General features: G+C 39.7%; 1 protein-coding gene across 3 annotated transcripts in view; it reads left to right on the top strand.

Annotated features, from left to right (window-relative positions):
• The first annotated feature begins 10164 nt into the window (after positions 1-10164).
• CRPPA (CDP-L-ribitol pyrophosphorylase A) overlaps positions 10165-14163 on the top strand; it is a 168652-nt gene continuing 164653 nt past the window's right edge. For all 3 annotated transcript variants that reach the window (XM_081147686.1, XM_081147684.1, XM_081147685.1), the window contains exon 1: positions 10165-10615. In XM_081147686.1, the coding sequence (XP_081003812.1) occupies positions 10359-10615 (257 nt within the window). In that variant the 5' untranslated portion in view covers positions 10165-10358. The remainder of the gene's footprint in view (positions 10616-14163) is intronic.

The raw sequence follows: 14163 nt of genomic DNA, 5'->3' as shown, positions 1-14163 counted from the left end.
CCCCAAATGCAAGAGAGATACGCTGCTTCACTCAGCCCTTCCCAAATTCCTCATCTACAGAATTGTGAGCAATGAAATGGTGTTATTTGGAGACACCAAGTTTTGGAATGGTTTGTTATACAGTAATAGACAACTGACAAAAGCTGTAAAACAATACAGTCTTGTTCTCCACACCTTAACCGATTTAGCAATTACACTGCACATTCAAAAAAAAATCTGACCATTCAAAAACTAAGAACAGTAAGTGGACTGTTTATAAGGTTAGACTGGCCTCCTGTATAAGGTATATTTCTTGAGTTATTGCTATTATTTCCAGGCCTTGGGAATTTCCAGGGTTAGAATATTACGCCTTTAGATTATGGTTCTGATATTTACTAAAATGGAAATATTTCAAAAACTGTTATTAATTGTTATTCCCCAGGACAAATCAGAGAGTTGGATTTTCATCACTTTGAGACACAGGTTTAGCAGGAGCAGTAGGGCTTTAGTGTTATAACTTGATGAGTCCCAGATCTTAGCAGCAGTAGCCCGTGAGCATGGGAAGTGAGACCCAGGCATCAGAACTCACAGGACTGACACTTAAAGCCAGTCAAGTGATAAAATAACATTTGTTTTTGTGTGATTAATCCTTTCAGAGAAGTTATCCAGCCAATTAATCAGAGATCAGCCTTCCGGTAACAAACCTAGATAGTCAAACAAGAGGTTCTGTTCCACCTATGCCAAAGAGATATGGAATTCCAAGCAGGAGCCAATCATAAGACAAGGTTCAATGGGCACTGAGCTCAGGAAGAAGGGTGCCAGGAGAGGGGTACACCCAGGAAAAGTAATACAGTTCTAGGAATGAGACAAACTCAAGATGCAGTCCTCTCACAGGACAGAGCAGCTTGTCCTGGTCAGGAGGACAGGCAGGGTTAAGTCCCTAAGTGAAATCCACAGATAAACTCTTGGCAGTAGAACTGATACTGAGACATCCAATTCAAGAGATGGTGGGAAGAAAGAAAAAGGGCCATGAAGGCAAGAGGCTAAGAGGGACAAAGGCAACATAATGAAATCTGAAAATTTACTCAGGACCAGTGTTGGTTAGTTTTGTGCATAATTTTGTTATTGTACTACAGTAGTTAATAATAATAGATTTTCATATAGTTAAGACAGAATAACCGATAAGGAAAGATTTTATAAAAGGGGAAGATTTTTTTCTTTTTAATCATTTATTATGATCTTGAGTTCTTTTAAGGAATAAATAATGGGAGAGACAAGAAATATGAGGCTGGATGAGGAGAGTCAGTGCAAACTTAACATCAAAACAACTTTTTTCCCTCAACAAAATGAAAAGACAACCCACTGAATGTGAGAACATATTCACCAACAATACATCTGATAAGGGGTTAATATCCAAAATTTATAAAGAATTTATAAAACTCAAACCAAAACAAACAAACAATCCAATTAAAAAATAGGCAAAGGACTTGAATAGATATTTCTCCAAAGAGGACATACAGATGGCCAAGAGACATATGAAGATGCTCAATGTCACTAATCATCAGAGAGATGCAAATAAAAACCACAAGATATCACCTCACACCTGTCAGAATGGCTACCATCAATAAATCAACAAGTACTGGCAAGGATGCGTACAGTTGATGGGAATGCAGACCGGTGCAGCCACTGTGGAAAACAATATGGGGTTTCCTCAAAAAGTTAAAAATTGAACTGCTGTTTGACCAGTGATTCCACTTCTGGGAATATATCCGAAGAAACCCAAAACACTAATTTGAAAGAATGTATGCACCCCTGTGTTCATTGCAGTGTTATTTACAATAACCAAGTGCCCATCAGTAGATGGATGGGTAAAAAAGGAGTGGTACATTTACACAATGGAATACTACTTGGCCACCAAAAAAAAGGATACGTTACCTTTTACTACAACATAGATGGACCTGAAGAGTATTATGTCAAGTGAAATAAGCCAGTCAGAGAAAGACAAATACCATATGATTTCACTAATATGTTAAATAGAAGCAGACTCATAGATGCAGAGAACAGACTGACAGCTGTCAGAGGGGAGGGAGGTTGGGGGCTGGCAGAAAAAGGTGAAGGAATTAAACAAAAAACCCCCCACAGCCAAACTAACTCATGGACACAGATGATAGTATGGTGGTTACCAGAGAGAAAGGGGGGTAGGGGAGGCAGAAGAGGGTACAGGGATACTTGGTGATGGAAGATTTGACTTTGGGTGGTGAACATGCAATACAATATACAGATGATAATGTTATAGAACTGTATGCTTGAGACCTATATGATTTTATTAATCAATATCACCCCAATAAATTCAATAAAAATTTAAAAAACAACAACTTTTTTTGGGGGGGATAGTTTTAAGCATTCTAATTTTTCTGAAGACAAAGTATAAATTGGTTTTCATGCATTTAGGTTTATATTAATTTGTACTGTTTAACATTCATCCCTTCATTCATTCTTTCACTTCTACCTTGAGCCAGTTAGTGGTAGCCACGGTCACAAATGGAAGTACTTACTTTCTATTTAACTTATTTTTGTTCACATACAGCACAAACAACACAGTGACCTCGTTTCTTCCTCTTTGCAATCTGCCACAACTTATTCTACAGGAGACACTGTCTTTCTGTCGCCACAAAGTCCTTCCTGTCCAGACCAGTAGAGTTTCTTTTTTCCTAACTGGATTATACAGGGCCTACCCACACTGGATTTCTTCTCAGTCTCCTTCTACCCCTCCTCCTGCTTCTCCTCTTCCTCCTTCTTTTTAAATTTTGGCTAGCCAGTAAGTACTCAGTTGTAGAGAACAATAAAGCACTTTTTCAAAAACAAAAATTAAAAGCTTGTTTGTATCCTCAAGTCCTTTGGTCATCACCAGACTGGATCAGCAGTGTCCCAGTCTCCTCTGTCCATTCATCCATACTACCTTCATCTTTATGTCCCCTACCCTACCATGGTCCCTTTTGATATGCTTATGATCAAGACTTGGTACCCTCGGTACCCTCCTGGGTAAGACGTTATAAGGCAATAACGACCCACATTCAGACTCTCGTGGACAGCTCACCTTCTGTACTTACTCTATGCTTCGCAGGATGGTGGTGGTCATAATGCCATATTCAAATATCCACATCCTTCAGAAAATATATGTCTTTGAATTCTCTGGGAACATTTTCTTCTTAAAGCCTAGTATGTGTGGTTGGGGAGGAGGGAGGTGACAGACAGTGCTAATTATACTTGAATTAACACTAGAAAAATGAACCCAACTTGATCTAAAATTCTCTAATAATAAAAAAATCCCCAAGATAAATATTCTAAGGTATACTGACATGTAGAAAAAGAAAAATGAAAAGGGAACTTTTAAGCCTTTTAGATATAAAGATGAGAGCCACCTCCATTTAATGGGTACTTCTGTATGCATTAAATAGTAAAGACATGTGAGGTTATAAAATTGTGGTATACATTTAACAAAACTATGCTTTAAACACTACGAGTACAATAGAATACATTGTTATTCACAATAAAAGGATTTTATTAAAAAAATCATAGTGCACTGAATATTTAGTTACAGGACACAAAGTTGACTGAAAGATGTTTTCTTTCTTCAATCACATCCATGCATTTCTAACAATATATAACTTCACTGCAGAGCATAGTCAACATGTAAATTTGAAGCTCTTGCTGAGTATGAAGCTGTATTAGCTTCTTATTACTGTAATAATTTACCATAAATTTAGTGGCTTAAAACAGTACAAGTTTATTAGCTTAGTGTTACAGATGTCAGAAGTCTGAAAATGGGTTAGTAGGGCTATGTTATTCTGAATCTCCAGGAGAAATCTGGTACCTTGCCTTATCCAGCTTCTAGAAGCTTCCCTGTATCACTCCTACCCATTTCCATCCTCACATTTTTTTTCTCTAACTCTGAGCCCCTTCTTATAAGGTCCCTTGTGATTACGCTGGGCACACCTGAATAATACAGACTACTCTCCCCATTTCAAGAGCTTTAACTTAATCACAGCTTTTCTTTAATGTCAGGTAACATATCCACAGGTTTTTGTTGCTGCTGCCTTTGCATCAAAGTCAGCTAGGGCATTTTTAATACAGAAGGTTAGCTTTTACTAATGAGAAAATTTAGCTTTCTTAAGTAATCAAAAACCTGCTTAAGATGACCTAAAACACAGAAAACTGTTTTTTAAAATTTATTATTATTATCTTTTAATTCTCACCAGAGGATATGTTTCTATCAATTTTAGAGAGAGAGGAAGGGAGAGAGAGAGAGACATCAATTTGAGAGAGAAACATTGATTGGTTGGTTGCCTCCCATATGTGCTCCGACTGGGAATCGAACCCACAACCTAGGTACTGTATGTGCCCTGATTGAGAATCGAGCCCACAGCCTTTCCATGTAGGCTCGACACTCCAACCTAGTGAGCCACTGGACTGGGCAAGAAAGCTGTTTTGATAAAACACAGAATCTTTGCTTTCTTGGCAGAAAACTTTTCACAGTTATCTTATCAGAAGCAGACCAATAATATAAACTTTGATTATTAAGTTTTAACACATTACTGATATTAAAGCTTATTTAAAGAAAACCCTTATGCCTGGCAGGCGTGGCTGAACTGTTGAGCATTGACCTATGGTCCAGGAGATCGTGGTTTGATTCCCAGTCAGGGCACATAACTAGGTTGCCGTCCCCAGTGGGGACCATGCAGGAGGCAGCCGATCAATGACTCATGATTGATGTTTCTATCTCTCTGTCTCTCTCTCTCTGAAATCAATGAAGACATATTTTTTAAAAAAAATCCCTTTTAACAAATGCATTCAATCTTATCCAGCTTGATCACACATAAAATTTCTTTCTCAAGATTTCTTTTCACAAACCTTCTACAACTTTCCTTTTTCCTTTTAGTTTATCTCTTGCTCTCTTACCCATTCAGAAATAATCAATTTATTTTAGGACAAACCATTTTCTCTTAATTCCCTCAAAATGCATTTCTATACTTTATACATATTATCAAAGATGTATATTATTTTCTTTCATTAATTAGAATTTTTGACCCTTAGAAACCTTAATTTCTAGTGAAAAGTAAAAAAGGAAGCAATTGTGAACTATCCCTTACACCAGTATTGTTTAGATTGATAAATTTAAGAATATATTCTATAATTTCTGGAAATATATGCTTTTTCATAGTATAGTTTTTCAATGAGGCATAAGACTTGTTTACTGACAGACCCAAGTATCTTTAATGTATCTGTAATAGGGAGCCAAAAGTAGATAAATCTATATTCAGTAATTAATATTTTCATTATTTTATCTTAATTGGAAATAATATGAATATTCAATGAATTTCCATAATTTAATTTAGCAAGACCTTAAAGCATTGTTACCAAAAAGACTTAGGAATTTTTTTTTTTTTAATATAGCTTGATTGATATCAGAGAGAGTAAGGGGAGAGGGAGAGAGAGAGAGAGAAACACCGATGATGAGAGTCATCATTGATCGGCTGCCTCCTGCATACCCCTGACTGGGGATCAAGCCCAGAACCCAGGCATGTGCCCTGACCAGGAATCGAACTGAGATCTCCTAGATCATAGGTCAATGCTCAGCCACTGAGCAACACCGGCTGGGCAGGAAATTATTTTTAAGTACACATAGCACGTAATTATTGTTACAGTTCACCTAAAATACTTGAATTCTGTTTACATCTATTTAATTTACTTGCTCTTAAAAATTATGTTTAGGTTACTTACAAAAATTTCTTCATATTGAGTTAGTTGTCTGCTAACAAATTTTGCAATGGAAATAATATGAACTTACTTGACTAAGCCCAGGTAGAATAAAAGTGTTATACTTAATGATAGACACTCTAAAGACATGCCTGTTTTAATTAAACCAACAAACTTAATTAGCTTAATACCAAGTATTTCCCTCAAATTACATGAACCTGAAAAGCATTTAGTTTCCACTATATTTTTGAGAATTTTAAAATATAAGTGTTTATTTAAGCCAATTAAATAAAACTTTTACAAATTAGCAATATCATTTGAAGGTAGAAAATATCATACAATGCACATGAACATATAGACAGATGCAAACAGTCCTCCTGGCCTTAGTTTAAAAATTTCAGCCATGAGATAGGTAATAAGTTTATCTGCTCAGACGGCTAAAGCCTTTTTCTTATTAATATTTGTGAAGACATTTAAGATTTGTATTTGTCCTTAAAAAGCCAACCTTGGAACCAGAACAGCATTTTGTTGAAAAACAGTAAAAAAAAATCCCTATTTCCTAATTTTTTCCTTCAGTCTTAGTAACTGTGAATGGTAAATATAGGTAGGCTTTGAACTACTTCTAGACTGAATTTCTGGTTTTGCAAAGATCTGTAAGATAAGAACAATTGCTCTCAATTTCCCAAAGAATTGGTTGTAACTTAAGTGACATCGTAGGTTGATCTACCTGTCCAACTACATCATCTCTAATCTCTCCTTCCCTCTGGGTACATAGTTTTATTTTAGCTTAGGAGAAGCCCCCCTCTCCCCCCATTCATATCAGGTTCTGAATGTCAGCTTCCAATTTGGCTAAATACTTGATCATAGAGTTATTAAATCCTTTCAAATATTCTGTCAGGTTCCACCTGGGAAAACAGTAACTATTTCTGACAGTATGAAACAATACCATGGACTCAGATGGACTCAAAAGGGTGCAAAGGTTATTAACTTCCTGAGTCATTCCCTCCGATAGCCAAAAGAAAGAACTGACAGTCTACATGTCCCAGGCAGGCAGAAAGCCAAGCCAAATCCTTAGGACACAGGCAATACCTATCCCTGAGAAACAAAGGATCAATAACTAATTGGTCTAGATATAAGGAGGAATGAAAAATGTCAAATTTTACTTCCCTCTTTTACTGGGCTTAGGAGGTAATCCATTTACAAAAAACTTTTGAGGATACTCCCAGGGTTCAAGAAATTATCTAATTATTGTCCTTAGACCAAGGAGTAAAAGGTATCAAAGGACAATCCCCTATAAGGGATAATGTCAGTCTTATTGTCTTTTATTTTAAGTAACTTTTATCTCTTCATTAGCCTTTTGCAACAAATCTGTTAATGAAGCTATTTTAGAATTTTTTGAAGACTTATGGAGGCTCTTGTATACCAATTAAATATAAGTATCTTATTCTGTATATTTTTTTTGGAAGCCCTGGCTTTTAAGCATACTTTTAAATGATCTCAACTAATTGGAATGTTTCTAATAACTGCCAATGTAATTTTAGGTTATAATATCCTTGAGGGCAGGCAGCAATTTGGTAAGACCCAATGGTAAATGCAGTTTAGTCAGCATTGCTGTCTGGCTGTTGACTTTGATTTTCATTCTTACTTCTGTCCTTCCATCTTATTAAGGATATCTTATTGACTAGCCATTATAACAGTAAAAGAGTTCTTTAAAACAGCTTTTCTTTCTTTTCCATTTAGAACTTTTTCCAATTCAGAGAATCCATTGTCTTGTCTTGCCGAGTAGGATCTTAATAGTGACTCGAATCAATATGAATGAATGAATGCAAGAGACATTCCCAAAGGAGAGCAAAAAGATGAAACCCTCACAAGGTAAAGTTAACTCCCAGAGTTAGAAACAGCCATTCCAAAACACAGGGAATCACGTGTTCCCTCCTTTTGAATGGGGTGTTTAGATTCTCTAAGCTCTGACGCAGAGCCTACTCGGCTGCCTGCCAGACGTACATGCACCCTCTGACTGGCAGAAAACAAAACTTAGGGGACCTGTTTTTTATCATCTCTAGGAGGAAATGCGTAGACACAGAAAACTCCCTTGAAAGCTTGGCATAGCTGGGCAGAGAGCAAGGTGCACCCTAGCAAGTGCACTCTCTGGATGGTGGAGGCCAGAGAGAAACTATTCTCACTGGTCATAGAGTCCAGGCTCTCAGTGCATATTAGAAGATAAAAGGAGAGACACCAAACACAGAGAGAAAAAGAGAATTAACAAAATCCATGAGTACTCATACTAAGTAACCAAGAGTCGCTAAGCCCAAGAAACGAGTTTTACAAATATTTTCTCCTGCTTATATTTAATGAAGAAAAAGAAAAAAAAAAAAAAAAGGACTCTTACCACTCTGCTTCCACTGAACTCTGGAGATAGAAATCTGGGAGTCTGACTTGGCAAGAATTCTTACCTTTTTTGGCTGGCTCCTGTTAGTGGTTCTAGGATCTCTCTACTGCAGTAGCTTCAGGGTGAGCAATGCTCAGCGGTGAGGTATCCTCACCAGTATGTACTTTCAAATGCCTGTTGCAGAGAAGATATTCTCATAATGTGGCTGCGACAACTTGGTATAAAGTAACATGGAAATTACGTCTTTTACCCAAAGTATGCATAATAAGGAACTAAATTTTTATATCCATATAAAAAGACACAGAAAAATACATTGCTTCTCATACTGTGATATAGAAATGAACAGTCTGCCCTTTTTTTCTATACAAGTCTATCTGTTAAACATTGTTAACATACAGGATATAAGACCTAAGAATCCATAGTGAACAGACAAAATTAATATATTTACTCTAAGGAAAAGAAATCAACAAAATAAGATTCTGGCTAAAAGTTGTTAAGGTTTAGTAATATATAATGATTATATAGCAATTGACATAATAAGGCCTATATTACTATGCTTTTTTTCTCAAGACTAAGAAAATGAACACTAGCTTTAACTCCCCTGTTAGATTAAAAAGGGAGGTATAAAGATCAATATTAATAGAAATGATTAATTAATTTGCCTTTCTGCCTCTCTATATAGACTCACTTATTCATCTACTCATCTGGTTAGTCAACAGGTATTAATTGAATGCACAGCATAGGCCAGACACAGGTGTGGTAGTGGTGCTACAAAGTCAAGTGTATTATGGTGCCTACTTTTGAGTTAAGAGTCAGTGACCAAACAATCTTCCAGAACAGAGCTAAATGCTAATTATAATGATAGTAACAACACAAGTGAAACTGAGAGTGCTTACAATAACAAGATTAAGTAAAAAGAAGGTAGGAGCAGAAAATTTCTATTTTAATTTTGTATGCTTAAATCTTAACTGGGAAAAATGGGTAAAATACTGACTCAGAATATTATACCCCGAAAATATTTTCAGTGCTTAAAAGATTCCCTTTTTATAAACTTTATATTAACTATTGATGGGTGAAGATTGGTAAGTATGAAGTAGCAAATATTTAATTATATATACTGCAATTCACATTAACTTATTTAATCATTTCATTTAATACATACTTATTAAGCCTCTGCTATATTCCAGGAGCTGGGCACACAACCCGAACCAAAAAAAGTAAGGTCCTTGCTCTCATGGAGTTTACATTAAAGGGAACTAGTATAATATGCACTGACACTCCATAAACTCCACTACATTTTCATGCTAAACACGACCAGCAAAGGCAGTGCTAAAAAAGAGAAGATATGCTTCAGTCTGAGTATTCTTCAGCTCTGTACTTCTGTGCAAGGGCCTTACAGCAGCTTTGACATTAAGCGTGCAATCTTACACAAGTTACTTAAACATTATCCCTCTGTAAAAGGGATACAGTAATAGTTGGGCTCTCCCGAAGATTAAATGAGATAATGTGCGTCAAATGTTCAGCAGTGTTTCATATTACTGCTTTGGCTCTAATAACGCTTTGGTTCCAAAACGTTCCTGCTCATTGGAATCTGGGGACCTTTAAAAACATCCCAAACCCTATGCTACACACAAGACCAAATAAACCCCAGTCTCTGAGGGTGGGGCACAGGCCTCAGCAGTTTTGGAACTCCCCGGGTGGCTCCAATTTGCAGGTTGGGTACCGATGCTTAGTAGCATTTGTCCATCTACCTGTCTTTACCAGAGTTTAATGAAAGCCAGATAATCGAAGTGCACATATCTCTGTCCCATCCTGTGATTTTAGTCCAAATTCTTTCAGATCTTCAGGGATGAGGAATGGGAGTCCAGACCTCGCCTGCCTCCTCACAGCTTCTAAGTTTAAGGGGACCCTTAGGAAAGTAAGGCTGACACTTGGGACCTGCAGCTCCTGCTGGGCCTGCCAGAGGAGCGGCGTTGAGCCTGGAAACGCAGGCCTGCCGGGGGCGCTGGCTCCGTGCAGAGGCCGCCGACTGGCGGAGAGGGAAGGTCGGCAGCTGGATCGTTCCCTGGGGACCCACGACTGCCCGGGACTCGGTTCGGGTGGGCGCCGTGGGTCTGCGCTCTCTGCGCCCCTGCCCGTGTCCGCCCCCCACGCTGCGCCCCCGCCCGGGTGCCGGAGCCGCCGCCGGCGCTCTCGTCCGGAGCCAGCGGCACCCACCGAGCCTCCCGCCGCCATGGAGCCCGGGCCGCCCGGCGCTTCCGGGCCCGCGGAGCCGGGGCCTCGCCTGCGCGGCGGTTGTGGCGCGGCCCCGGAAGCCTCGGACTCCTCGCTGAGCGGCGCCGAGGCTCAGCCCGGGCGCCGCGCGCCGGTTGTGGCGGCCGTGCTGCCGGCGGGGGGGAGCGGGGAGAGGATGGGCGTCCCCACCCCGAAGCAGTTCTGCCCCATCCTGGAGAGGCCTCTCATCAGCTACACCCTGCAGGACCTGGAGAGGTAAAGCGGCGCCAGGAGCGCCCCGCGGCCTCGGCCCGGCCCCCGCTCCCCGCCCCCGCCCTGCCCGCCCGCGACACTCTCTCCCGCGGCTGCTGTCGCGCGTGCGCCTTCTCTCGGTCCACGGTGAGGCCCAGGGCACCGCCCCAGCCATGGAGCTGGGGCGCCATTCCCGCCCGCTCTTCAGGGACCGGCAGCTCTGCCCTTGAAGAGGGGCGCGGAGCCTGGGCCGCCCCACCGAGCCTGGACGTGCCCAACCCGTCGACGCGGCGCGGAAAGCAGGCCTCAGGCGAGGCTGGGCGAACGGGCACAGGGGAGGGGACAGAGTAACATTAGTTCTAACTGTGGCCCCTGTGGGCCTAACGAGAAGAAGCTGCGCTAGGAGCCTCTGGGCCCTGCCTGTCCCTCTCAGAGCCTCTCATATGCTCACTTTTTCTCGCCGTCTCCATCTTCCTCAGGCGTCCTCCCTCATGCGCAGGCGCGCGCTGGCCTTCCCTCCCTCACGCATGCGCGTGGTCACGCGTTCTCGGGGCCCGTCTAGGCTCGTGGGCCCTTCTCGTGCACGCCACCCATTCATTCGCAGAGACTCACTGAGCGCGACGTGTGAGACACACTGCTAATCACCAGGTGCCTGAGGTGGGCAGAGGAGAATTTAGTCCAAGTCTTTTAATGGCGGGAACGGACTTAAGGTTGTTACACTGACGCCAACACGTGCCTTATTTTATTAGGAAAATGGACTGATTAGCTGGGGACATGACGGAGGGAGAGGGAATGGGAAAAGGAGGACTCGGGGAGCTGTAGTGGGGAGCTAAGGAGATGAAAGGAGGGGTATGCTATTTTATTAGTCTTATCTTGTTTTTAGCACTGTGCAATGTGAGTGCATGGGGGGGAAGCAGGGGCATTGCAAAGGCCCACATTCGTGTTGCTGAGATATTAAATTTCTTGAAGCTAGTGGGGGGCTGTGGTGGTAAGCTAAACCTTGGATTGATGTGAACCGTTTGCAGTTGAAGATAGTTGGCATCTTTTAGCATAACCTTTGCAGGTGGCTTTAAGGAAAAGGAAGCTAGTGTGGTTCTAGTCAAAGGATGGTAGCGTGTTATCCAGAAAAGAGCCCTCCCTCCAATGTTTTCACACACCCCAGAACCAGAGGGCCCCAGTTGCTTTGCATATTGTTATTTTACTTTTTGAATATTGTCATTTGGAAAATGGAATTGTAAAGAGCCCTAATCGCCCTCGATTCATGAAATCTGGCCTGTGGTTATATCTGAAACTCAGAAGAACATTGAAACAGTTCCAAGCGCTTCCTCTCTTCCATTTCTCTGGGTAGTTGAGGGTGGGCTTCTTGAAACCATTGTATGGATCACACACCTACAATATTCTAGTGTCATAGACATTGTGACCACATAGCTCATTTATGCAGGTAATCTTATGGAACACAATGGGTCTTGGCCAGCAGGATCTGTCTCTCTAGTAATTAGATGTAGGGGAGTGTAGTCATTTTTACATTTAACTTTTCTTTCTATGAAAACTTCTGTGTTAATTTGCAGTTCTGCATCTTAACTTCTGAGGCAGCCTGAGATAGGTGGATACTAAAAGATAAAACTAAAATCCACTTTTAAAGTAAAAATGTTCTGGAAAGGCCTTGTTTATGGAAAATAAGGCAACACTTGTTTTCCATTTTTATTTAATTGATTACAGCAGTCCTAAAATCCTAATAGTAACTAATCAAAACCTCGTTTTTGAAATACATCAGGGCTCATTTTTGTCACTATTTCAATGCCTGAAGAACTTATGGAATATTATATTTTGGGTATGTCTCAGGAAACCCATGTAAACTTTGCATTACAGGGGTGCATGTATAGGTGATTCTTAGCCATTTGCCAAATCGAAGACATTCTTTTTCTTTTGGTAATAGATAGGATCCATAGACTGCTGATAGTTTTCCTACAGCATGGTGCTAAAAGGTCTAGGTTATTTCATCCTGGAAGATAAAGTATGCAAGTTCAAATGAGGAAAGGAAATGGAACCATAGAGTGTCCTGTAAAATTCTTATTTTTTGCTCTTTGGAGAAATTATGCATGCTTACTACTTATTAAAGGTGTAGGACAGCTCTCAATGACCTATATAAGAAGGGATGTAATTGGGTGTCATCACTGTCAATCATCCAGGTGCCATTAAGAGGGTGTCAGCTCTCCTTGCCCTTTAAGAGCTGTGAGTATGTGATGTCTAGAGTTTGACTTCACCTTTCATAGTTAGGATTTTCTTTGTTCAAGTTTTTTCCACCTCACTAATTGAGGGTTGAGATGTTTTTGTCAGTCTTTATTTCTTAGTTCTTTCTTGACTGAGAAATTAAAGATACTTTTTGAAAAATAACCCTTATAGGTTGATTTCTTTGGAATTTTGAACCAACAAACTATTTAGGGATTTAGAAGGAGGGTGCCCTTGAAATTTGACCCCAAATTTCTGAATTGGGATAAGGAAATGTAAAGAAACATGACAGGTCTTGCTCTTTAACAATGCTACTTACACATGTTAATTTCCACTCGTTCATTTACCAGCCTGAAGGGACTAAAAATGTATAGCCACAGGAGGGAAAAATGAATGCAAGAGGAGATAGAGCAGATAGAAGATAAAATGCAAAGAAAGGCAATAGAGGAGTGTTAATCAGATTTAACAGTTCCAAGAAAATGGAAATATAAGCCCTCAGGTAGAACATCCATGAAGAAGCAAGTTGATTGGTCATAGGATCTTGGAAAGGTTCAGGAATTAGAGGCACATGTATCAAAGGTGTATGTAACAATATGTTACATATAGTACCTGTTCATCTGTAATTGAGAAGTTGGAGATATTGAAAGAAAAATTTATCTTGTGAATTGACTGGTACTTAGATTGTTTTTGTTTGTTTGTTTTGTGTTTTTCTGCTGGTGACATTGGAAAAATACACTTTTCTAGTTTAGCCAAGTTCTACTTGTGTGTCATTTTTTAGATAAGTTTATCAGATTAAATGAGATCTAAAAGAATCTCTGAATCCTCACAAATCTGAGACGTTTGGCTAAAGGCTCTATCTGGACAAATGGAGGCTTAAAGTATGTCTAAATCAGTAGTGTTGAGGTATATTTATTATAATTAGCCATTACGTATGTATGTATGTGTTTATATATGTTCATATATGTTCTGTATTAATATTATGCAACTGGTAGTTCAGATCTGTGCATTCTGGATATAACTAAAAGAATCAAGTGTAACAATTAATTTTTAGGTTGTACTAGGAACAAGGGCTTTTCAGAAGTTGATTAAACTTTCTAGGAGTTTCAAAGTTTCATTTTGCCCTTTTAGATGGAATTGTAATATAAATTACTAAACCACAGATTATATAACTTGAAGAGAACTTTGATTTTTCTCATTTTACTAACAAGGAACTGAGATCAAGGGTATTAATCTCTTACATAACTATTACTTTATGACTTGAGTTTCTAAAAGGAAATGTTGCTCTAAGAAAAGAAATCATGGGAAAATGGTATTATTGGCAGGGGCACAAAGTGCTGACAGTT

This window comes from Miniopterus schreibersii, assembly GCF_964146895.1.
Source record: "Miniopterus schreibersii genome assembly, chromosome: 9".
NCBI lineage: Eukaryota > Metazoa > Chordata > Mammalia > Chiroptera > Miniopteridae > Miniopterus > Miniopterus schreibersii.
This window is presented reverse-complemented; position numbering and strand designations above follow the sequence as displayed.